The sequence below is a fragment of the Anoplophora glabripennis genome, unplaced genomic scaffold (genome assembly GCF_000390285.2).
Source record: "Anoplophora glabripennis isolate ALB-LARVAE unplaced genomic scaffold, Agla_2.0 scaffold18, whole genome shotgun sequence".
NCBI classification, from domain to species: Eukaryota; Metazoa; Arthropoda; class Insecta; order Coleoptera; family Cerambycidae; genus Anoplophora; species Anoplophora glabripennis.
In genome coordinates this window covers 1498424-1526336 of record NW_019416221.1, presented here as the reverse complement: position 1 = coordinate 1526336, position 27913 = coordinate 1498424, and the positions used below count along the sequence as shown (strand labels likewise).

The 27913-nt window shown below is 35.7% G+C and overlaps 1 protein-coding gene across 3 annotated transcripts in view; it reads left to right on the top strand.

Moving 5' to 3' along the window:
• Positions 1–27913, top strand: part of LOC108908295 (ribosomal protein S6 kinase alpha-5) — a 114013-nt gene that overhangs the window by 26839 nt on the left and 59261 nt on the right. For all 3 annotated transcript variants that reach the window (XM_018712310.1, XM_018712309.2, XM_018712311.1), the window contains exons 2-3: positions 2611–2679; positions 17353–17571. In XM_018712310.1, the coding sequence (XP_018567826.1) occupies positions 2611–2679; positions 17353–17571 (288 nt within the window). The remainder of the gene's footprint in view (positions 1–2610; positions 2680–17352; positions 17572–27913) is intronic.

The window sequence follows — 27913 nt, the reverse complement described above, 5'->3', positions numbered from 1 at the left end:
ATTTTAATGTATGCAATGAAACTCGTAGATCCATTTTTCTCGGATTTTATCGAAAGAAATAAAGAGTAACTTTTTTGTAGAGGAAATGAGGGTCTATCATATGTTGGCATTTGAATTGGAAAATTTCGACAAGCAAAAAATTGGGGCAAATTTTAGTAGACGACCCCCCAGTTGAGACGACCCTGATTAAAACTTTTCAAAAATTGTATGATCTATTTCGACTTTTAATGAGCGCTCACGATGTGAAAATTCATAATCTTCCTTCGAGCCATTTCGGAAATATTTAATAAAATTGAAATTTTTTTAAGCCCCATTTAGGGGGGCGTAGCTCCCTTAGGTCCCATGTTTATATGAAAAAATGTTCTTATTTTTGGCAATAGAATCAAATGGTAAATTATTGGACACTAATTATGAGAGACCCTGTACATAGTAACCAGTAATTTTGCTTTATTTCCTTTGCGTTGACAATTAAATTAAAACACATTTTGTTTCATTATTTCTCCAGGTGTTAGTCAATTCGAGCAGGTGCTGTGTGTTCGTATTTGTTTTAATATTTATGAAATTTATGTTGACTTGGTGTATATTGGTTAGTTTTCGTAGTACTTAATATTCACGCAAATATCTTTTATTAGTTTCAGAATTTATATTTATTTTTTCGTTCTTGTTTTTGATATTTAGAATAAAAATTTTTACCTAAATAGTTTCTTAATTTTATTTCGCTACTATAATATTATACATAAACTAATTAATTAAAAAAAATAAATATCAAGACTTAATATATATCAAGATATATATCCGATATTTGATATTTATATAAATATCATGATATTTGCCAACCTTGCCTTAAAACCGTAGGGTAAATCAACAAAGTATTTATCGACAGGGAATCACCCCCTGAATTTTCATTTATTTACACCCTGTTCTAGCCATTTGGGCGGAGTACCTGATCACTATTATACATAGCGCTGAAATAATCACGTTGCCCATAACGTATACACAGTCATATTTTATCATCTTTTTTTTTCAAAACCGCGTCTTTTGTTGACCCGTCCCTGTCGGTTTCGATTCAAGCGAACCATAAAAAAGGTCGTTCTCGCATCATCCGATAGAGCCCATTCCAGTACCGCCCGTGGAAAAAATGTCACGGCACCATTACATAGAGCTGGAAAAAGGGACAAAGTGTTTTCACGCAGCGCGACCCAATCGGCGTGCCAGACGTTAAAAAAAAATTGGGGTCTGGGATCGTGTCGTTAAACCCAAACTCAAACTCGTCGGGGAAAAAAAGAGCGACGCACGCCCCTCCGTGTGCCACCTGGGGATCGTCTGCGGGAGCGTACGGAGCTGGTTTAGATGAAGGCGAATGACGCAGGGCATGGGCGTCGGCAGAAGTTCTCCAAGGGGAGAAGTTCTGTCGATAATAATAACATTTTATTGAGAAAAGTAATTTACATTTAAAAATTATTATCATGTACCAATTTCATATTTTTTTTTTATTTTAAAAATTACCACTAAATTTGGGACTAATATAATTTTTCTTCTAATGAAATGTTTCCCAGTCTCTTACACAAGTAGAGAATTTTGCCTTCACAGGATGGAGAAATTTACATAAATCAATGATCTTCCGAATTTGAACATATGAATAAATTTAAATTCTGAACAACTTTTCCTAATGTTTTTTTTTACGTCTTATATAGGAAATACTTATTTTTGTTCATAAAAAAAAGACACGTTACAGATTTTTTTTTTAATCAAATAGGATCATTTCCCAAAATGAGTATCAAACTGTTCAAATCAAGTTGACAAAAAATAGAATTAATAAGCTCGAACTGGCCTGAAATTTTACAGGTGGCGTTTTGCATGATACCTTAACCACCCTGTAGATATACAGACATGGGAACCAAATGAAATAAAACTGAAAATCTTATTAATAGTTTTTGTGTCGTACGTATTTTAAATCTATCTTTGAATCGATTCATCCTTCTGTTGAACCGTAATACGAAGCGTCGTCCTTGGTTTTTGCGCACTCAAGTCTGCCCCGGTACAGACGTCTATGTTTTTTCCTTCTCTCCTTCATTTTCCACTGATTCGCCCAGACTTTGGCATTATCCCATCACCAGACAGCGTCTAAACTCTGCCCAAAACTTTATTCACCTCTAAATGACGACAACAAACTTCTCTCAAAACGCGCAGTTACATTGTAAACATGTATAAATTAACCGTAAATCGTTGATTTATCGATTGGGTCATTCAAACTATAAGAAGCCACTGAACTCGTTTAAGTACCAGCGCTAATTGGGATATGATAGCCACTATTTTTTTTTAATGTGTTCACCTGTAAATGAACGATTACCTGTATTAGTTTCGAAGATAACTACGTCGAAATGTAGCGCTTAGGACACAGGAAATCACTGCGATTACGTAAACGTAAAAGTATGTTTGGCTCAACAGCTTAACATTTTCAAAGGGGCTCTGCCTTAGTAACATTGCATACGCATCGTAGCCTTGTACAGATCATAAATTGAATCTAAATTATTCTTATCAATCGGTGGACCGATTTTTATTTTTGATTTAGGAGGCTTTGTATTAATGTTTCTGTTGTTTTGTTTTTAGTAAACCTCTCAGGCGTCGGGAGGGTGGATATGTCCCACTTCGACCTGCTGAAGGTCCTAGGAACAGGGGGTAAGTAGCCTTGTTATTTCGTTCAGTAACCTTGACACGCGCTGTCTTACTCTACACAGAGTGAGACTGAAACAAAATGTATCCTACCCTTTTTTAAGTATTTTATCTTTCCAAGAAATCGATTTGGGTCTATCAACAAACGTTTGATTAATTTTTTTATATCAGTATGAGATTATTAGAATCAAAATTTAGATGCCTTCTTTCCCTATTAACAGTTTTTTTTAAATTAAATTATCTAGAAAGGGTAAGGTATTATTTATCCCTATTTCTGAAGTGAACTTAACTGTTGGTTCCACCAAATGAATTTTTATTCATTGAGCAAGTGTCGGTATTAACCTTCTCCCATTTAGTTTTAAAAAAACGACCTTCACGTCTGCTCTACATATTTCCAATTAGCATCGTTGCAGTTAAAATATTCGCTCCGTTAAATGTTTTTTTGCGGAATCCCAAAGAGTGTACCGAGGAAGACTTGGATGTTTTACAGATCGTGCCTAATACGTCGCGAATAACTCAAATGTTGTTGTATGGCGATCAATTGACCTCGATACTCTCCAGATTCGAAATCGTAATAGCGGGCGCATCTTCGCTGCGTCGCAGCCAAAGTCGAACGTATTTGCAGCTAGCGTACCTAGAAGAACGCTACTGTATTCGTGCCGTTTCAAGAGCGAAACCTTTCAGCTATTTTAACTGTAACTGCCTCGGAATTCCCGAAATGTCAGAGAAAGAGTAAGCGGGCCAACGAACGCCCGTCGCCAAGTTGAAGAGAGATAAAGGGAAATTGTAATAATGAGTCACTGTAACTGTAAATTGTTCCGTGTATTTGAATGTCGTAAATCAAGAACGTATCGAGATAATGAGGGTATATTTACCGGAGCTCCATTATCGTTTATTTCGTATACAATATCCAAGTACTACCGGACAGAGCAATCAAAATATAAAATCGAGACGCACAAGAACTTGAACACAAACAATAACAGACGAATGAAACAAATGTCGACATCGAAGCATTCAGTTGGATCTTTAATAAAAATAACAAACAGCAGTGGATCCAGGATTGACCCTTGCGGAAGCCCTGAACATTGATGGAATTCACATGATTAAAAGTCGTACAGGCTGATTCAAAATTCACTACAAAGGATTTAGGGCTGTATTTTTGAGGTCAAAATAAGACTTTTTTCCCCATAAACGTGGGTCCACATGATGTGCATTTAACTCTTCATCAGCCAATAAGTATCTCGGAAATAAACGCACTAATACGAAACGTCAATGTACGGGGTAGCAAAAAAGTTGGGGTCAGTTTAATTCGATCGTACCCCAAGTTTTATGCCAACATTTAAAGTTTGGAAATTATTCTTAAAATTGAAAAAAATAAAAAACTTTAACACGCATTTGTAGGCCCACGTTAATAGGAAAAAAGTCTTATTTTTATCTCAAAAATACGCCCCTAAATTCTTTGTCCTGAATTTTGAATCACCCTGTAGATATAATTATAGCATCATTATAGAGTTGACTTCACGGAGATAACAATTTTATTTGTTATGCTTCAGAACGATAATAAATTATTGTGGTAAATTAATTTATTAGGAAGTGAATTGTTGCACACAGTATTTGAGATATTTTTTTTTAGTGACTAGTATTCTTGAGTACACGCTTCTGGATATCAACAAAAGAAGATAAAAGAGAGTATATGAATGGTATTCAATTTACTTTAAATTTTTTAACATTAGTCTGACCACTTTCAACTTAAATTAATCATCAGTGCAATTTCTATAAATTACTTAAAATTTGAAGGCAATTTTGAAAAATAACCGAAATTATAAACTGATGTTCACATACGTTTTTTAAAACGGCATAAAACTAGTACTGCAACATAATTCACAAATAGTGTTGACAACGTATTGAATTGCAAAGAAACTGAAATCGGTGAAAAATAAATTCATTAAAGTAAAATTTTACTATTTTCTCATTGGGAAAAGAAATATGTATGTACTTCAATTTAATATGGCACTTTAAAATGGTATTTTATTTGATTAGTTTTATTGTATTTTCAAGTGTATCAATAATATACATAATAAACCAAAAATATCGCTATAGCTTGGATTTCTATGAAACTACGTTGTTTTTACTTATCTTTTTGTCGCAACAAATATTTGAATAACTATTATACTTACGGATAGTAGTAATCGACGTTTTGCTATTATCTTGCCAAGTATTAGATCATATTGGGTTGCGAGGTAATTAGCTATCTGTTTATTTTACGATTTCCTGTAATTTAAGAGCAGAAAAAGTAAATTAAGAGCTCCGTAAATGTGTCTGCAAAAATTAATCTTTCGGGCAAGGTTATCGCGCAACAGGAGATTTAGATATACACGTTTTTTCGGCTATGTCGACATTTTCCAAGGTGAGATGAATTAGTAAACGAAATCGCTGATGGATTTTGGCTCATCGACAAGCTCCAATGATAATTTAAAAATTCGTTTAGCGGAGAAACGGCAATTTATAAATATGCGCGGGATACCACTCTGTGCCAGTTACCAGCGGCTTGTCGCGAATTATTTGTGAAACGAACAATATTTCGAGTCGAAATTGTCCATTATCAAATATTTGTTTTGTATTTGTTCCTGAAAGCAAGTCAGCCAAATATACGTTAATGTATACCCGTATATATACCAGGGTTGAAAATGCGGAACAAATTATTTAACGACATGGAGAATAATAAATTAGACTGTCGCTCGGCCGTTAGAAAGTTTTAAGCGTTCACCTTTCTGTTGCTTCATTTTTGTTTCAAAATCCATTTCTCGCCTATAAAATAATGAAACTTTGACATTTGAAAGTAGGAACATTCCGCGACTGTTATCTTTCTCTTACTCTGGCTGGCTATGTTCTTAGATAATTTTCATTATGTTTATGTTATACCAATAATGCAATCACTAGAAAGAGATTATTACTCGCCACATGTATACAGACTGGCAGCCGAGGTATCCGAAATACTTCTCAACAATGTAATTTACTTTTTAGCAACTACCCATACAATCTGACAACTTCAAACCTCGATATTTCAGAACTGTTGGAAATTCGGGAAAAGTGAATTGAATTTTTGCTTAAAATTAGTCATAGAATTCATATACTCGGATACCTCAGCGGTCATCATGTATAAGAACGTCGAACCAGTTTTTTGCATTGTGTAGTATTTATGTATTTTGGATTGGGATAGCTGCATTCATCTATATCTATCACTTGTATTTTCATTCTCGATTCATTACACTTAACTCTTACCTTACTTCTACCATCGACCTAACCCATTATAACCTAAGTTACGGTCCTCCGTGGAACCATAATTTCATATAATCGAGCACCAGATAGCCGGAGGACATGCAACTTTTTTTGTTCGTTTCTAATGCTCGCCAGGTAGGTTAATATTTATGAGACCTTGTCCAGAGTCATTCGCTTTTTATTTGGGCGATAGTTGATGTCATCATTATCATTTTGAACATTTGCAAGTAATAATAGTACCGTACGACGTACCACAGTGTTTTAATTTGCAATATCAATTCTAATGTAAGGAATCTTTGATGCGGAATGGATTGTCGCTAACCAGTCCGGTCAAAATAGACATTTCAAATAACGAAAATTCCGACAGAGCTAAATTTTGGTGGAGACCTCGGGTACACCATTAGAAATAAAGTGTCAAATGTCACCATCGTGTGCTAAAAAAGTTATTCGGGGTCAAAGGTTAAAATTTGAGGTTTTTTGGATTTTTTTCGAAAACGGTAAGTTTTATCAAAAAAGTAGCCCAGATCTTAAAATTATCTACAAAAATGATCCTTATACTTTTTTTTTAAGAATCACCATTCCTGAGATTCTAATAGTTGAAGAAGTCACGTTTTACATGATAGGCACACATTTCCACACCTCGTGTGAGGTAGTGTACTTTGGCGCGTTTTTTAACGTGGTTTCCCGGGTAGGCCTACTCCACGAACTGTTATGACGGAATTTTTATAGGGACAATACTCTTTTAACTGCATGAGGATTATTGATATTGGTTATTGACTTTAACTGTAGTTCTGATTTCTTTTGATATTTTAATCTAATTCATACTCTTCAAATTCGACTTCAACAGTCATGTCCTCTTCCATTTCTTCTTTTTCTTTCTCTTCTTCTTGCTGGATGTTCATAAATTGTTGAAATGAAGATGAATCAGCTGTCTCTTCATCGAAATCACATGAATCTTCATCTGTTGTATTCAATTGGACATTTGAGCAAGGCTGGCTTTGGCAATTAGTACACGCTGGAGAACACAGTAACCCTACTCTTCTACAGCCACATTTAGCACTACAACCTTACAATTGCAAAAAATAGTGTTTAGGTGTTTTTCCGGAGCAGATGGGAGTAAAGTTTGAATCGATTCCAAAGTATTATCTGTTAATTTCCAACCCCAGTCTTCTGAGTTCAGTTGATTGCCTAGCCATGTCTGAACTTGATTATATACTCGATACAAGTGTTGATTAGCCGATGCTGGAGGAAGACAAGATGGTTGTACTTGTTTCTTTAGTGTATATTCTTAGAATAGTATAGTTTATACATATAAGAGAGACAAATAGGCATTTTTACTTGTATTAAGTGCCTGACTATGTATGTACGTTGCATATACAGTGTAGGAAAGTACCGATGGTCTATCAGAAGTTACGTGAGAGCGATAAAGTAAGCCATAGAAATCCATGTGATAGACAAGGATGGCTATAATGAAGGCGTCTAATAGTCAACGCCCATTTCGCCCTTCCACAAATAAGAAGTGGATCTTATTTGTGGAAGGGCGAAACGGGCGGTGACAAAGAAATGCCTTCATTATAGCCATCCTTCTCTATCGTATGGATTTCTATGGCTTACTTTATCGCTCTCACGTAACTTCAGATAGACCATCGGTACTTTCCTACCCTGTATGTGCTTATCATGTAGAACGTGACTCCTTCAACTTTTAAAATCGCGTTTTTTTGGGAATGGTGATTTTTAGAAAAAAAAGTATAAGGATCATTTTTGTAGATAATTTTAAGATCTATAATTTTTGTCCGGGCTACTTTTTTGATAAAACTTACCGTTTTCGAAACAAATCCAAAAAACCTCAAATTTTGTCCCCGAATAACTTTTTTAGTACACATGGGATCGATGGTGACATTTGACACTTTATTTCTAATGGTGCACCCAAGTTCTCCACCAAAATTTATCTCTGTCGGAATTTTCGTTATTTGACCACTATTTTTATGACTAATTTGACCGGACTAAACCTTTTCGTCTAATAACGAGTGTATTACAAAGCAATTACGCTTGTTGGCGCATTTTTGAGGACAAAACTGATGTCAACACGTGGTAAAGAATGATTATTAATAATTAATTTGAATATGTTAAAGCTTGTACGTTTATTGATGGACAAGGTGTCGTTGCATATCAATAAAACTGTTTGTTTATTAAAACTGTACATTACCATAATTGATTTGTTCTTAATAGGCCCTTAACAAGCTATAGCGAATTTGTTTTTACCTTTACACCTTTTATATTTGCTATAAATATATTTCCCAGAAATAGCACCTAAATATTTGTTTATTCTGTTCTATAAATTGCCTTTTGATGAAAGAAATAAATCCGTTTGAATGGAATATACGCCACCGACCTAGCGGGTGCGTATTTATAGAAAAACGAACGGTTTTGCCCACAATGCGACATATTTAGACCGAATAAATGAATTTGTAATAAAGGCAATTTGTCGGAGTAAATAAACTATTATCCAGAGGCAAGGCCTTCTACCCGCTTTCAATTCTACACGGCCATTACGGAAAATTAGTGTTTCGAGACATAACCGCTATGTAATTAATTTTTAATGGCCGCTTTATCGCCGCATTCCTAGCTCGCGTTCTGCGCACGCGCTGGATTCGCACGATGAAAAAAAAAAATGGTTCGCTAGAATTAACACCCGAAACGGGGATATATCGGATCGCGGAATCGGAGTTTCGCGTACCGGAGCCGAACGACCTTGACGGGCGAATTCGTGGACCGCTCCCACGCGGAACTTCGCTGGGCAACGGCCTCTGGCCCGCGGAGTCGGCCGTAGGGAGTCCCGCCGTCATCAGGAGTACTGCCCTAGACGGGTTGAAGGACGGCGCGCCGGATCCTGGACGCCATCCAAGGCGCGTCAACGAACCCGCGCTTGGAGACAAAGCGGTGCGTCGCCCGCTAACCGAAGGATGTCGCGTACGGGGTGCGCCCCTATATTAGTCCTTACGTTTAGATTCGCGAAGGGGAGGAACGAGGATTTGTGTATTTTAGAAACAAAGAGCGATCAGTTTTTAGGAAAAAGTGTTCTTATAGTCCTCAAAGATTAGCTTTTTTTGATGGTCAGGCGTTAAACTGTACTTAACTAACATTCTGATCGTATTATAGTACTTTAAAATCAGTCCGGCGTTAAAACGCACTTTAAAATTCCAGGCGATAAAGTGTATGTTGATAACCCAGAATATTAAGCGTTAAAGTGTACTTTATAATCAAGGTCAAAACTTTAAAACGAAGCAGCAATAACATGTACTTTACAACCAAACCTTTCAGACGTTAAAACGCGCTTTAAGGCGAATCATTCCAGGCGATAAAGTGTATTTTATGACTTGATATTCTAGACGTTAAAATGTACTTCATTACTAAGCATATCTGACTTTAAACTAACTATTCCAGGCGATAAAGTGTAATTAATGACCTAGTTATTCTGGGCGTTAAAGTATACTTTATAACCAATCATTCAGGACGTTAAAACGAATCATCCAAGACGATAAAGCGTCATGACTTAATATTATGAGCGTTAAGTATATTTTATAACCGAACATCCCAGACGTTAAAACGCACTTTAAAACGAAGGGGGCGATAAAGTGTATATTCTGGGCTTTAAAGTGTACTTTATAACGAGACATTCCAGACATTAAAAACGGACTATTCCAGGCAATAAAGTGTAGTTTATAACCAATCATTCAGGACGTTAAAACGAATCATCCAAAACGATAAAGTGTATTTCATGACTTAGTATTATGGGCGTTAAAGTATATTTTATAACCGATCATTCAGGACGTTAAAACGCACTTTAAAACGGAGGGGGCGATAAAGTGTATATTCTGGGCGTTAAAGTGTACTTTATAACGAGACATTCCAGACATTAAAAACGGACTATTCCAGGCGATAAATGGTAGTTTATAACCAATCATTCAGGACGTTAAAACGAATGATACAAAACGATAAAGTGTATTTCATGACTTAGTATTATGGGCGTTAAAGTATATTTTATAACCAATCATTCAGGACGTTAAACCGCACGTTAAAACGAATCATCCAAGACGATAAAGTGTATTTTATGACTTAATATTATGATCGTTAAGTATATTTTATGACCGAACATCCCAGACGTTTTAACGCACTTTAAAACGGAGGGGGCGATAAAGTGTATATTCTGGGCGTTAAAGTGTACTTTATAACGAGACATTCCAGACATTAAAAATGGACTATTCCAGGCGATAAAGTGTAGTTTATAACCAATCATTCAGGACGTTAAAACGAATCATCCAAGACGATAAAGTGTATTTGACTTAGTATTATGGGCGTTAAAGTATATTTTATAACCGAACATTCCAGACGTTAAAACGCACTTTAAAACGAAGGTGGCGATAAAGTGTGTATGCTGGGCGTTAAAGTGTGCTTAGTAGTTTATGAGCTAGTATTCTGAGAGTTGAAGTGTACTTTATAACCAAGCATTATGGGCGTTAAGTGCAACTTTATCGCCTACGGAATCTATAACAATCCGCGGGCGATAAAGTGATTGTAATTTTCTTTGTTTACCTGTCACTAGCTAATGTCCTTTGTTTAGGACACTAAAACAACATTTTGCATCAAATTAACAGTTCTCCTAATATATCGTGTTTGTTGATACAAATGCAGCAACTAATTCCTTCATCGTCATTGGAGATATTAAGTAAGGATAATTTTATATGATTCATATTGGCTGTAACTACGGTTTCGATGTTAGCAGTCGATAGAATCGGTAAATTAGAACACACCTGTTCGGAAACAGAAATCAATAAGTCATATCCAATTTGATTATACAGTATTTGGTAAAGGCAAAGTATTAATGGCTCATTATAAATGTAAATCGTTTAAAAATGTGAATAGACGTTATGGGTAATTTTAAATGTTTTTTATAGCTAGATATACAATTTTGTTTTATTATAGTTGGGTGAAATTTTTGGTACTGGAAATATTTTTTTTAATTTCAAACGTAGTAGGAAGAATTGAGAAATGGATACACATTCACATTAATCTGCATAATGGATAAATTGCCGTTGTACCTTTCACTTTATTATTCATATGAAGAGAGAAATTTCATTCTTGTTCCACATTTGTCGGCTAGAAGATTGAACATCGTGGATTTTTAGATTTTGTTCGGCTCTGGAGTGGCGTAAACCACTGAACCTTTTCGAGGTTCACGTTAAACAGATCGTACATAAATTTACGTTGCGCGTCCTTTTTCTTATTGTGCCTCTCGAAGCCCGACGAGGAAAAAGCGAAGACCTCCACCACCGCAGCCGTCACGCAACAGCCCTGGACCCCGCGGTCGGTCGAGATTCGGCCATCTGCAAGACGCGAGATGGGCGTAGATCCACACACATGCGGGACAGGTGGTATCGGAACAGACGGGCCGCCGGGAGAGGCCCCTGGTCAGTGCCGTCGCCGTGCTCATGACCTCGCTGGCAGGCCGTTACACTCTTCCTCGCAGGTTGGAGCTTTATCCGCGATTTCGGCGATTTTCGTCGCTTTTGATGTTTGCACATTCCGCAATCCGCGCGCCGTGCTAGCTGGAACCCGGAGCATCCCTGAAATTACCAAATAAAATCGGCGTGTCCCCAGTTGCATGTTTACTTTCGTAAAAAACTGTTATTTTTAATGTTTTAGAACGTGAAGGGGAACTCACGTTAATCGAGCACTTAAATCGTGAGAAACGAGGAGATTCGCTTTAATAAAGCTCTTGAAACGTGACAGGCTAGGAGATGCACTTTAATCAAGCTGTTAAGTCGTGAGAGGCCAGGAGATTCACGTTAATCAAGCACTTGAATCGTGAGATGCAAGGAGGCTCACGTAAATCAAGCTGTTAAGTCGTGAGAGGCCAGGAGATTCACGTTAATCAAGCACTTGAATCGTGAGATGCAAGGAGGCTCACGTAAATCAAGCACTTGAATCGTGTGATGCAATGAGACTCATTTAAATCAAGTATCGTGAGAGGCGAGGAGACTCACTTAAATCAAGTACTTCAATCGTGAGAGGCGAGTACTTGAATCATGTGAGGCGAGGAGACTCACTTTAATCAAGCTGTTAAGTCGTGAGAGGCCAGGAGATTCACGTTAATCAAGCACTTGAATCGTGAGATGCAAGGAGGCTCACGTAAATCAAGCACTTGAATCGTGTGATGCAATGAGAGACATTTAAATCAAGTATCGTGAGAGGCGAAGAGACTCACTTTAATCAAGTTTGGATCGTGAGAGGCAAGTACTTGAATCATGTGAGGCGAGGAGACTCACTTTAATCAAGTTTGAATCGTGAGTGGCGAGTAGTCTCACTTTAATCGGGGGGCAAATTATACTCACGTTAATCAAGCACTTAAGTCGTAAGAGACAAGGAAACTCATTTTAATTAGGCACCCGAAAGTGAACAGAAGCCTTTTCCCAACTTGGTACGATAATTCCGCTATAAGTTAAATACTATAAAGAAAAACCAGATTATATAACAATTATACGATTGTCCACTTGGTTAAGAAAACAAGAGATGTCACTTTATTGCCTCTCTGAAGTAAGGAGCTATAAAATACATGTTTTGGTTTTTTATACGATAGGCTTGCAATATTTGAATGATACTGATGTAAATAAATAATAATTAACCTCGACATTGTTGGTTTAGCTGTACTAAAGATTTGAGTACGCCAGGACACTCCGAAGGTTGGACAAAACTACTGTAATTTCTTAAGTATGTTATACATTTATATATTGTTATGAAAACTCATACTAGGACGTTATCCTGCACCATGTAACCTCCTAATACGGCGACTGAATCATTGCCAATCCTCCTGAGGATAAAGTGCGTCGTCCATCCATCCGGACCAGCAGGCCTGTCCATAAAAGAAGAGGAAGCGCAGCGAAAGAGCGGGCGCCAGCAACTGTTCTTTCAATTTGCATCGAGATATACGACCGGCAATTGCCGTACCCACTTGTCGTATATTTGCAGGAGTCTGCGGGCATGGTGGCGTTCGGGATTACCTGGACTGCCTCATCACGTCCGTTTTATCTAGATAGAGCTCGACAGCGTACTTGAGCGTGTATTTCAAAGGTGTAAGGAATAGAAACATCAATATTTGATGTGAGTTACTTAGTTTAGGTCTTTGTAACTCCTGCAGGAGGTGGGTTCTTGTAGAACAGGCCCCCGAAAAAAAAAAATTAGATGATTAGATTAAATTTTAGAGGCAGAGATAAAGCGTTAATAGATTACATTAAAAGAAGTGGTCCCAAATTTGGTCCTTGGGAACTCCGGACGTCTTAAAAAATTTGTCCAGATTTAAATCTGTTGCTTTGGTTTTCCCTCATGATTGTGTGACATTTCAGAAAGTTATAATAAAGACGCTTCTTTACAGTCAGTATTACTCCATAATACTGTTATTTTCGATTTTTTTACTAAAATTACTAAATGAAGTTTTATTTCCCGTAAGGCTGATAATTGTTAATGCTCCACACTGTTGCTTGTAAGGTGTATTTTGGAGTATTGCAAATTCTGTTAACAAGAAGGTAACTTCCCGTCGTCCGATAATAATTAACAATTCCTACATGCCCCAGCCTACTGCTAATTGAGTGGTTAGCGACAATCTGGGATCTTTTTACATCACTTAATTCCTATCTAGATGGCGGACGGCGGGCCAGTTGTCTTCGGACCCGAGACTTCCTTGTCTGAATGAATGGGTTTCCTTTATTACTTTATCGGTCTTATACCTGCCCGCTCGTCGACACTGTTATTCTCGGTCGCCGCCTGTAACGGTGCCTCCTGTCATAATATTAAATAAATACCGGCTATTTCTTACTAAGTACGTCTGGTCTGAACGAAAAGTTTGCTGGACACAGACAGAACTGGTATTTTCAGGAAATAGTTACGAATTAATTATGAGTGGTGTGGATATTTTGTTTCTTTATGGGGGGGTGTTAAGTGTTACGGAAATCCTACAAAAAAGGCCTAGGGCCAAAAATTGCTGAAGAAAATATATATTTTGTAATAATTTGAGTCGTATAGTACTAAAACAAAAGTAGTTGCTGAGGTAGATATTTGTTTGGAAAGGGAATTACGATTGTCGCTAATATCTGTACTACAAAGTACTACTGCGTACGTAAACAACAATTTAGAAGCAATCAACCGCAACCTCGATGTTTAGGATCGAAAAGAAAACAAAAACAAAAAGCGGCGACTAGTGTAGGGAAAATTACGGTACGTGTCATGTTATTGCTTGGACGTAATTTGTTTTCATTGGACTTATATAAATTTATATCTATAAATAAACTACGGGTATGAAGAGGTGGTCCTTGATGGTATTTTTCAACACAGAATCGGGTGCACGTAAATTTTTCTCACCGCGTTTTTTCTCCGTTGGGGGATACGAATTTTAGAGATCGATTAAATTTATTATGTATTTAATTTAACTCACACGACATGTTGCAATGTCGATAAAAGTCGATAAAAGTGGAATTGAAATACTAAAAATATACATATACAGGGCGTTTCTTAAATAGGATATTAAACTGAGGCAATAGATAGGAGATACATATCTCAAGAGAATACAAGTTAATAAATAAAAAAAGTCTGCGCCGGTTGACCATGCGTGCTTTGCTTCGTCTTTCGCGGTATGTTAAGTTCAAACGCATAAAACAAATCTCACTTGGCAGCCACTCGTCTCGTGCTGCAGGCACCATTGAATACAAATGCAGTAAATGGTACTGGACACATGCGAGAGGATGCGCAAAAAAGGTCTTTATGTCTTCAGCTGCTGTCGCGGTAATGTTTAATCTCGATTTTTGCTGTAAACTCTGCGAACGCGTTGTTGGAAAATGCAAGAAACGATTGTAAATAAAATACAATGGTTTAAGAGTTGTTTTTGTGTCTTAGGTAGATTATTTAATCTAATAGAAAACACAAAATATTTTCGACTTCATTTTAATCCTTTTCAATTTAATTCTTTTCGACAGCATAGTCAATTTGACAGTGTATAATTAATTATTCGCTTTCGCAAGAAATGTTTCTGTGGGTAATACAAACAATAACATTATTCTCCTAAGCATTCACAATAGTTCTTTTTTTTTGTGGCCACTATTAACCTTTCCTTTGTTAGGTACTTTGTTTTGACTGAATAAGAAGCGATTACGCGACTTTTTGTTTCGGCAAGCTAAATTTATCACTATAGATGCTAAATATTAGTGATAAATTAAGCTTGTCGAACAAAAAGTCGCGAAATGGACATTTCCCAACTCTTTTTCCTGACCTATAAAGAGAAAAAAATTGAAATAACAATATTGTTTAAAAGAGAAAATCCTTTAGATACCGATAATATTTTAGTAACCCTAGAGAAATTGTGTGGTGGAGAGGCGGTATATTATAATAAACATAATTGGGTGCCACATTTAGATATTTTTGAGATTTGCAGCCATGCTAGCATTCTAAAGCAAAACCAAATTTGCTCTAAAAATAATTGTATTTATTTTTATTGCTGTGCGTATATTGTAATTGTTGTGTCGTGATAATTTTCTCGTTGTCAAAACTGGCGTCCAGCCCGGATAAAATATTTAAAATCTCTTAACCATTCAAGCGCTGAGAAATGGGCGATTTTCGTCGACGCGGTACACTTTTACTTTTTTATGCGATCGCGTGCTGCGGTAGAAAGTATTTAAATTAAAAAAAAAAATTGGGGACTCGTTAAGAATTGTAATTCGACGTTTCACTTTTAACTAATTCAAGTTTGCGTTCGCGTGGTGGAATGAGGATTTTTTTATAACGAAGAAGGGTTTCGAGGATTGAGGTCGAGGCCGCTTTGGTAAGTAGGCGTAGGCGGTGACGAAAATGTACTAATTTTCAGGGTTTACGTACATAATAGAGCATTTATATTTGGACAAATTTGTAAAGTTATCAGATTCCAAAGTTCCAAATCATTCCATCAAATCATTCAGTTCCAAATTATTTTTTAATTGCTCCTAGTAGCTGTTACAATTATATTGCAATGATTGAATAATAATTTTGAAGTTTTGCGCCTCGGACAGACGTTATTGTGTGATTGTATAGCGCCGTTTTGGAGTAAAGTGATTTAATTATTATATCTACTAACAGAATATGTATAAAATAGTCCTTTCGTCCTTTCAGCGCTGATTTTAATTTCGGTAATAAGGAAAAGTCGTAAGGGGCCAGGTCTGGCGAGTAAGGAGGGCTATATGCCCCTACCGGCATTGAATTATACATTGCACTAGGTGTTGCGGGTATAATTCAACGCCGGTAGGGCCATATAACCCCCGGAGTAGTTGTTTCTCGCAACACTGACAATTAAAAAAAATACCTCGTATCTAACGACTTGCACCAAGATCTGCATTTGCAAGAGCATTTTTCTGAATAACCGCTGCTACTTCAGTTCTAGGAAAATATTTATTCAAAAAGGACTAAGAATTGGTTCGCTTTCGTCGAACTGTTCACTTGCTGGAAATCGTTACTCTTTCCCAGTCACATCACCACGTCAACGGTACCTGGTACTGTTGGAATATCGTGAATAACCCTATCACACCTGGGCTTCCGAAAATCAACTGCTAAGCGTCCTTAACTGGGTTCAGGAAAGGTCGCCTGATCCTAAAAACGGATCGTTGAAGAGTTCCACAAAATATACAGTAGATGTTATTTTTAACCCCTTAGAATATGGAGTCCTCCAAGGAACAGTTTCGAGCAATTCTTTCATTTAATATTTTAGAAATTGCAATGCATTTTTTAGTATGAAAACTGATTATGATGATGATGACTTTTCATATCGCTCAAACTTCTACTTGAACAGAATTTTTGAACTCTGTACCTATATATGTACATAAAAAAATAATTAAATAATAATACAGTACATATTAAATATACCACGGTAATTATACGTTTTCACAGAAACGATAGATTATATATCTTGCAAATAATTAAGTCTGCCTATTACTGTCCGTATTGTTTATTCGACGGCAAGTGATTCCAATAGCATTTTATTTTGTTTGTAATAGTCGTGTACAACGACACGTGTCGCCTTACGCCGTATGACATTGGGTCAGTGTTTACCGCACGGTCTCTATCAATTAGTTTTCTAGCTAGTAATCTAAATTGTTCTTCTAGTTACTGTAATTTCAGTTCTAAAAATAACGAACGGTTTATAAATACCTCGAAGAGTATTGAATGGGACCACTGATGAGTCACCTAGAGCTCTACCAAAGTACAGCACTGGAATCTCGATGTTACGAGAGTTAACCGACTTTTCCTATTGTATCTATAATATTCCTTCATGTTCTTGAATTAACTACTTCTCTTGATTTATCGCTATTATTTTGTTTTTCTTTGCAGCTTACGGCAAGGTCTTCCTGGTGCGCAAGCGCGGTGGCAGCGACGACAGCCGTCTCTACGCCATGAAGGTGCTGAAGAAGGCCTCGATCGTCCAGAAGAAGAAGACCACGGAACACACCAAGACCGAACGCCAAGTGCTCGAGGCCGTCCGCGATAATCCCTTTCTAGTTACATTACACTATGCCTTCCAAACGGATGCCAAATTGCACCTCATCTTAGGTGAGTAGGCCGGTTTGATTTTGTAGTTTAGGTTATTCTGATAAGTCTGGTACTCTATTTTACGCCCCATTTTTGTTCCGTGGTACAAAGACTAACATATATGATATTCCCGTAAACTGAAACCGAATCCCTTGACTCGTGACGTCATGTGGAGAGTGATATAAGGGGTTCATTAATAAGGTTCAAGCTAATTTGCCGTTACATTTCTAATAATAAATTCATATCAACATGATTACATACTCTCCAATTCTGGTGCAGCTTTTTCAGAATGAATTTTGGATTCTGACGTACAATTGGTGGCTCTTATTTTTTTTTAATTTGACATCTCTTGGAGCAGACTACGAATATAGTTCAATGTTTTAAAACGTCTAGGACAAATTTAAGTATTTTTGATTTAAATGTATATTTACGTTCGCAAACTTTTATGTTTTCGTTGTTTACAAAATTGAAAATACAGGGTAATTCAGACCTTATCCAAAAAAAAAAAAATTGGATGTACAGGGGACTCTTACAAATACAATTTTTTAATGAAAAAATCAAAAATAGCCGTTCGAAAATGATTTAAAAATACACTTCTGCACGGCACTGGAAACTGGTTCACTGTAAAACCTGACCTCACACAATGCGGCCGACATGGCGGCAAGTGTGATAAAAACGGACAAAAACATTCGCAAGGAAAGAAATAAATAGAATTTTATAGCACCTATTTTATATCAGCAAATTCAACTGCTTGTGCCGTTATTGTTATTATTAATTAATAAAATTAATTTGTAGTTTTAAATAATAAAATAATTTGACATACCTGATGTTACAACTGTTCAAAATTTTATCCACCGACGTGTAAACACATTTGGATCCGTCTTACTCAGTTTCTACGAACTAACACAAATGTTGTCTTGCTTCACCATAACATAAATGTTGTCTTGCTTCATCATAAATTAAAACGATATCCACCAACTCCGACTTGCTATACGCGCAGCTATGTAATGGTTGAATGTACTACAACTTCAATAATTTTTTTCTCTGAAACTAAGGATTTTATATAAATTTTTTTTACGATATTGACTCCATTTCTCATGCCGCATCTATTCCCAAATTTTTTTTGGATGAGTTGTGAAGTTGTTGTACAAGCAAAGCAATGCACTTCTGAAGTCATCAATAAACAGATATCGATAATAATAATAATAATAATAATAATAATTTATTTTCCTCAGAGACATAATATGTATAGGAATAGTCAAATAAAACTTACAAACTAAGACAAAGTCGGTAAAAATTCCAATATGGAATAAAAACATTTTTCCAATAAAAACTGCTTTAAAGATTTCCTAAACAAATATTCACTTTTCAGCAATTTTAATTGGTTAGGTAACTTATTAAATAGCCTAGGACCTAAACAGTCGGGAGAGTTGGACGTTATTCTAATTCTAGCGAATGGAACATGTAAATTCGTATTGTGTCTTGTATTATACTTGAGGAGTGCATCACTTAAAACAAATTTACTTTTATTTTTGAATACATATAAGCAGATCTCAAATATGAACAGACATGGTAAAGGTAGAATTTTAAAATTTTTAAAAATATCCTTACACGAGTAATGACTGGGAACTCCTACCATACACCTTAAAATTCGCTTCTGTGCAATTAAAACATTTGAGGCTAATACCGAATTGCCCCAAAAACAGACACCATACCTCAGTCGAGACTCAACCTGGGCGTAATACAGACAAAGAAGGTGTTCTATATGAAGAACTGTTCTGATATTTCGAAACAAATAGGTAATAGATGACAATTTAGATATTAGACTTTGACAGTGAAATTTCCAATTGAGGTTTTCGTCTAAATATAAACCCAGAAATTTTACGTAAGTATTATCAGTACTAGTCAACGGAAAATTATTAATATCAAAGCTTAAGTTTTTACAGTTAATAGCACGACTCGTATGAAAACGGAGTACTTGAGTTTTAGCAACATTAAGATATAATGAATTCTGGGAAAACCATTTATTCAGATTATCCAATAAAATATGACAATCTTGCATTAATATTTGATCTGACTTATTAGACAAAACCAAAGATGTATCATCGGCATACATAGTAAAGTGAGCATTAGTTGAAATAGTGTCAATATCGTTGACATATAATAAAAATAACACAGGACCCAAAATTGATCCCTGTGGGACTCCCATCTTAACAGAGGCATACTCTGATTTATATGTTACAGAAGCATTATTCTGATTATTATAATTAATAATAACTGATTGTTTCCTCTCCTCAAGAAAAGTCCTGATCCAATTTAGTGCTAATCCGCGAATACCCACATTTTGTAATTTAGATAATAACAGTGTATGGTTTACACAGTCGAATGCCCTGCTGAGGTCGCAAAAAACCCCAACAGGACACTCACACGCTTCCAGAGCCATCAATATATTATCATATAAAGAGTGCATAGCAGTTGTAGTAGACATACCTGCACGAAATCCATGTTGATTTTTTGTAAGTATATGATATTTCTTTAAAAAAGATGTTAATCGCTCGAGGAAGCCATATTCAAAAACTTTTGAAAATCCCAAAGACATTGTTATAGGTCTATAATTGTCAAGAGACATTGGATCACCCTTCTTAAGAACGGGAACAACTTTCCCCAGTTTTAGGGCATTTGGCAATGCACCCACTTCAAATGACAAATTCACAAGAAAAGCAAGCGGTTGAATAATAGGCCGTAATACTCTTTTGATCAAAAACATAGGGATATTATCTGGTCCTGAAGATTTTTTATTCTTTAACTTATTTGATAATATAGCAAACAGTTCATCTACATTAAAGGGAGCAAGAAAGAAGGAGTTATTTTGAGATGGAATCAGATTTTCGAGTGGAAACATATTTACTTTAGGAATTTTATTGATTATTTTTCCGGGAGATGCGATAAAATAATTATTAAACAGAGAAACTACATTATTAGGGTCATCATATACATTATCGTCTTTTTTTAACACAATATTATTATGAGTCTGTTTTTTATTACTCAACTCAGACAAAACATTCCAAACAGATTGCGATTTATTGTCCGAATTAATAATTCTCTGTTCATAATAATTTTGTTTTAAGGATTGTATTAATAATCTGTGATGTCTTTTTTTTTCTTTGTATATGTAAGATAATTCAGGAACACTTTTTTGTAAAACAAAAAGCTCCTTTAAACGCATACTCGAAATCTTGACTTCATCATTAACCCAGTTTTTACCCATGACACTACTTCTGTAAAATTTACGAAGAGGGAAATACAGATCAAAATAATACAAGAAAACATCATTGAAATAATTAAATGCATCGTTAATATTTTTTATGCTAAACAAATTGTCCCAGTTCTCATTACTGAGAGCGGTATAGAAATTATTTATCGAATTGTCACTAAAAGACCTACGCAAAAACGATGTGTTATTTTTATCAACGGTCACGATACCTAATTCGAAAAAAACAGTTCTATGATCCGACAAAGTATTATCAAAAACACTGCACATACCTTGATGTTCAAAATTGGTAAAAATATGATCAATCGTACTAAGGCATGTGCTTGTCACTCTAGTAGGCCACCAAACATTTCTAGTTAAATTGAAACAGTTTAAAACATTGCAAAAGGAATTATAATCTTTAGTGTTGTAATCATTATACGAATCTATATTAAAATCACCACATAAAATAATATTAGTTTTAGGTTTAACTAAATAATGAAGTACATCGGTGATTCCGTCATAAAATATATGTAAGTCTCCAGATGGTGCTCTATAACAGTTTATTATTAAAGTAGTTAAACCTTCACAGTCCCACTCTACAGCACAAACTTCAAATTGTTTGTCGATGCAATACGATTCAAGATTAATAGACTTTACTTTAATATTATATTTAACCCAAATAGCAACACCACCACCTAAAAAATGTTTTCGGCAGTAATAGCTTTGTAACTTAAAGCCGTTGATATGTAAAGCATTAATCGAGTCTGAGTTCTCCCAGGTTTCATTAATACATAAAAAATATAATTTTGAGTAGTCACATATATCTAAATACAATTCGTCAATTTTCTTAGAATTAAGACTTTGAGCATTAAGCAATAAGAGATTAGGATTAAATATTATAGATTTGTGTCCTCCTTCACCCTCCGCATGACAAAAAACCGTTGGATACAAGCTCCTTTAGGCCAATATTGAGGGTCCATTGCTTTTTTGAAATTATCTTCTAAAATCGTAACTTTGTATGACGTATAAAGGTCCGGATATTTGGATTGCATTGACTGACACAATACTTCAGGGAAAGTAGGCTTAATAAAATCCCTCAACTTTGCTGCAGTTGTTTGTGTGTCAATCCTATAAACATGTAAATCTATGGTCCTAGGCACACCTTTTACAGATGAACTTGAAGTATTAGTTCCTACTATAATCGAACTCCTGCTTTTCCTCCTGGGCACATTCTGCCAATCTTCTTTATTTCGTACGGATGACAAATGTGTGGCGTGGTTAATATCATCATTTATTTGTATATATTCTTGAAGTTTTAACTGGGATTCAATTTTATTAATTCCAGTAGTCAAATTATCCTTAGTAATTAAATTAGGATTTTCGGTCGCCTGAATGGAGTTTTGTTTATTTGTAGTTTTTCCCTTCTTGCTACTGAAGTTTTTTTCTTCATTTAAATTGATAGCTTTTTTGGTCTCAGCTGTTCTGCTTATCTGTTGGTTCAAGCCATGTTTTTGCGAGACAGTCCCATTGTTATCATTGGAATGATATTTATTTATTAAATTTATATGATCATTCAACAGTATAATTTTATCTCTTAATTCTTGGATTATAATGTCCTTCTGTTTAATGACATAATTAAAAAGTTGTATGTCAATCTTACTTTCCATATTAGAAAAAACTTCACTATCGTCAGGCGAAGTTACTTCCGAACAAGTATTCGCTGACTTTTCACAACAAATGATCTTATCATTCACAAACTTAACGTTGTTAGATAGTTTAGCGCAACTCAAATGAAAATAATTTGGACACTTTTCACATTTTAGACCGCTTATTACGTTTTTATTGCATCTTTTACAGACAGCAACAGAACACGAACTCACACTAGGCGCCATCTTTTCATCTTCATAATATAATGACTTCAGGCTTCAAAAAGCAGTCCAGCATAGATAATATCCACAAATGGCTATTTACTCTCCACGTGACGTCATAACATGGCCGCGGATATGCGCAATATCATATATCCCAGTCTTTGTGTTATGATTTGAGCATGATATTTGTTTATAGAAAACAAGTACCTATTTATAATTAATATACCATTATATTCTTCATTATTTACATTCAGATAATGCACTTATGAAAACATGTTTGTAACACTAACAGTATTCTCAAAATTATCCCAAGCTAAAACTAAAACGTTTCAAGATTTCAGTTGCCGTTTTGCCTTAATAAGAAATAAGGCCTTCCTGGGATGTCCAGCCTTCTTATTTGTTTGCCTTAATCTGTTCTATGAAGCTCATTTACATTTAATAAACAAGCCTGTTTTGATTGAGTTGTTTATCTAGTCGTTTCAAGATAGCAATAAACGAATCGGTAGAAAACTATAGTGGTCTTTCCCAGGACGTTTTTCAATCCTATGTGTATTTTGTTATTTATCTTAATTAGTTGTTGTGCTATTAGGGGATTACCTTAAAACTTAGACAACAATATAAACAGTCATTAATGTTCTTATGATGTCAACATGAAAGTATTTGTTCAACAAATGTCAGAGGTAATTTTAGAGAACTAATTTCCCAAATGGATATAATGCTGTAATATTTTGGATGGTATTCTAAAAAGTCTGAATGTTTGTTATTAATACGGGATCATTAAAAAAAAAAACAAGGTGGTGGCGAAATCCTTTTCATTAAAAAGCAGTGTGTGTGTGTTGCTGAATTTTGACTTCTACATTTGTTATTGTTCTTTTATAAGCCGCGACCTTATTTCATAAATTAAACTCGTTAGCATATCTATTGTTCTTAGTTGCAAATAAGGAAGTTCCAATGATTATTAGGTAACCTGTTATTTTTTTGTATTTACGTAGAGAAGAATATCTGTACGAATCATCGGTTTGTATGTGTACGTGTCTTATATTTACTGGAACTGTCCTTTTCATTGATCGATTTGATTGTACGCCAAAACACGATATTTTTAAAAGATATGTAATACTCAACCTACATCTGTATGGTAAAAAGGTATTGCTGATTCAAGTCGAGCATTTCACGCTCTAATAATTCCGAACAGGACAAATACAGTTCGCGATTGTTTAAATTTAAACGTTTCGATTGGAATTTAACGAAAACTGAGATAGTTTTGTAGCTGTTACAAAAAAATGTATTACTTTAGTTTATATAATTGTTTATATCGATTTCGTGACACAACAGCAAAGCTTCTGTGGCAGATTTATGTACGTGTGGATATGTGGTTCTTCTACGAGGCTTCTGTTAGACGACTAAGTTATATCTATACCAGCCGATATGTGCTTTAGATAAGGCGAAAGATGATCATCTTTACCCGTACTGTTAGTTTGCACTACTGGAATTCCGCAATTGTATAACGGAATGGCGATTTAATTGTACACCAGCTTACATAATAAAAACAATTTATAGTTGCGTCGCCGTAAAAACTGTTATTAGGAAGGTTAAGAAGTGTATCTTGCAATTTGCCCGTGTCGTAACCCAACCGGACGGATTTGTGTCACTCGAGTATGTTTTGAAATGGATATCTCCGATGTTTTGCGCTTGCAAGCCATGATAGTGCCAGATTTCTGTCGTTGGAAGACATATTAAGGACTCAATTCTAAAACCCAAGTGAAAAATCTGTTCACTGACAAAAGTTTTAAATTCAAATAATAGACAAGATCGAAAGTGTAGCAAAAAGATATCGAATCGCAACCGAGAATATTACACTGTCTTAGTTAGGATTGATTAATGTCAGTTTTGTAATACGAACCAAATAAACCTTTAGATAGTTATAATATGGTAAAACTGTTTCAATCGGTTTGCTAATTTTGCGCAGCTAGACCTTTTACGGGCTACCACTTTTTTATTAAACAAATAAATCACTGCAAACTTGTAGGCAAATCGATTTCGAGCCGCTTGTTGGCAGAGGTGAATATTCTTGATTTTCAGTGAAAGTGGACGACTTTCATATGCGCTTTCTCTTTTCTAAACTTCGATATTATTTCACGGTAGCTTACTATACCAGCAATATCCGTAATAATATCCGTCGTCTTCAGATGTTGCAATGTTGTGTAATATAAGAAAATAGTACAATTTTAGGGGTTGTCTGGCCAGCTAGGTGCCCATATTTATACCTCGGTGACCACGTAAGGGTTAGGTTTACTTATTGCAATTTTTGTTTACCCTATTTTAAAGGTATAATATCCTGTAATCTTGCTGTTCTATTATTACCCTTGACAAAAACTAATCACGTAAAATACAGTCAGTACAAAGAGATTTTTTATTTCACATTCTGCTTAGGATTTTTTCTTAATGTATTGTCTTTAAATAAGGTTGGGTGTTTCGTTGTACGGACCCAATTTGGGTGCCATGTCCTGGATCTACCTTATTTTGACCTTTGTTGGGCATATTTGCTCGCATAGGTGCTCGCAACATTTTTAACAATGTTCTAAATTATTAAAAATTTGAATTTATTGAAAAATATTAAATAATAAATAGTATCTGAGTTATATACAACTTTAAATTTTGTGCCGTACTATACGTACTGGAGGGGAACCGTTGCTGGTTATTGAACTGGAAAGTATCAGGGTAGACGTTCGATCACCGTCGTTGATGGGTCCGCAGGGGTCCTTAGCGAAGTCCGCCGTAGATCTGGAACTGATAAGAGTATATTATCCGGTTGTCATTTTAACGAAGTAATCGACTTTCAAACGCAGATACTCACATCGTATCCTTTCCCACAACAAAAGCGTTTGTCGAACAAATTTATTTGTTGTGAACTTGTAGTCTCGTAAAACTTTCATCATCGTTCGGGGCATTTTTTGTCACACTCTGCCAGACATTGTAACTGCAGCAGAAGTTACTAAACGTTTAGCAAAAGGGGAGAGTTAATAGAACAGAACGGTAGTTTCAAAATTTCCGACATAGAAGTAATCGCAACAGTTTCTGGGATTTTAGTGCGCGCTAAATAGCAATCGATTGATAACACGTGCATATAAGGCGGCAATTATTGGGCCGCGGGCTTTGTGGAATCGATGCGCGATTTCTAAATGAACGTTCTGTATGTAGTTTCATTGCAATTTAATCGTTTACCCATTGGTTTCCCAAATACTTACACCTTTTTCATGTCCGTTGGAAAAGACTTGTATTTTGTCACTTAAAAATTGCTTTTATTTTAATTACGAAATAATTACAAGTGTAATAACAATAAAGCAAAGGCATAAAATGTGTTCTTTTATCATTGTTTCGTATTATTTAACGACGTTATCTTCAAGGTAGTTGCTAAGAAAACTAATAAATTTATTAAAGTAGAAATTTGGGTTCTAATAGAACAATTCCATAAAAGGCAACTCATTAGTCCATACTCGAAGAGTTACTTTGTCGTCGCTCATATGTTCTTTGGGTAAAAGTCTAATTTCCGCTGGCCTCATTTTGGCGAATTTTTCCCATGAGTTTTTAACTCTTTATCAGTGAAAGTATATAGGGTGCTTCGTTCGAAACGTACATTTAATTTTTTCGTTCCATTGACGAAATATTGTTGTAAACATTGGAATAAAAATTCTCACCAAATTTCAGCTCTTCATTTCAATTTTTAGTATTTCTTTTTAAAATTTTCTTACAAGTAAACCTACGTTTTTTTTTAATTATCTATATCTCAGCTGCATTTCACGTTAATTTATTGTCTATAGGCGATAATTATAGGGGAATCTTTGTTCTTTGAAAGTGCACATAGTAGGGATCTGTGACTTGGACGGTTTCACTGCGAAAATTTTTTTTTTTAATATTTATCGATTTTTGCATTTTTCTTATAAATGATGATTTACAGCAAAAACGTAAATGACATTTTGAAGGAAATGAAATTTGCTATAAAAAGGTTCTCAGTATCTAAGCTGTACAGTTCACGAAGTAAATTGAGTCAAAGGAAAGTGTGGGGCGAAAATAAATGTACGTTTCAAATGGCGGTTCTGTTATATGGAAATTTACAATCATCTAGGAGTTTTACAAAAGAAATATTATCATAGATACACTACAAATACCAGTGGAATAACCCCACCGTGTCGGCATCCAGTTGGATACATTAATACGTATTCTCCAAGGTCATATCCGTGGAACTCGTGAATGGCGTTTGGATTTTTTAGAGCACATAAGGACTTGTCTTACTCATTCAGCCTGATGGAATCGTACGAGGAATTCTCATTGTTGTCGCCTAACCTTTACAACGGTCTTATCATTCCCAGGAGCCTCCTCCTGTTGCTGAAGATGTTTGCTTTTCGAAACTTGGCCCCGATATCGCTTACTTCACTCGCGTTAAAAATAACAGTTGCTCGATGATTTAGGTCGCGTATACAGCGAAAACCACTGCGGTAAATCCTGAATGGACGAAACAGACATCGCCATTTACGGTTGGCAATCTGGAGATAAAAAGGCAATCCTCGGTGTCGAAACAGCCGCCCGGTGTCCGCTAACACTTCCAGTTATCTCACTCGCACCGTATGCCCGCGAATTGGCGAAACAGGCCTAATTGGCTTCTGAGTCACAGCTTCCATCTAAGGCATTCCTTCGCGGTCGACCACGGGACAAAGACCGTGGGTATAGTGCGTTTCGGAAAAACGTGGATTACATATGATTTAATTAGATAATAATTAAAGAATTGAGGTTTTTTTCTCGCCGGGTACAGGGCCATCGATATATGTTGAGAAATGCATTTTCCTCGACAACGACTAGAAATAAATTCTGAACACGTTATATTGTCAGTGGTTGTCCCTCAAATGAAGGATAAAAAATTGTTATATAGGGTGATTCAGTCATAATGTCATTAACTTTAACCACGTATACAGACAGAAAATTAAAAAAAAAACTACACAGCGATCGGTCGTTGTAGCGAAACAGCTAATTTCCTAGTTGTCGTCTCGTCCAGTTTTGCAACTTCTTTCAAAATCAAAGTGCAACGGATCTCAACTTTATTAGTAGTATTAGTTAGGTACCTTACAACTCTGAAAAAGTAATTAGTCACATAATAAGGGCCGCAAAATTAGATTACGTACCTTTTGACAAAAAAGTTCTAATAAACGTTTTAAAACTCCATCCCTTCTTCGCATGTCAAGGACGAAAG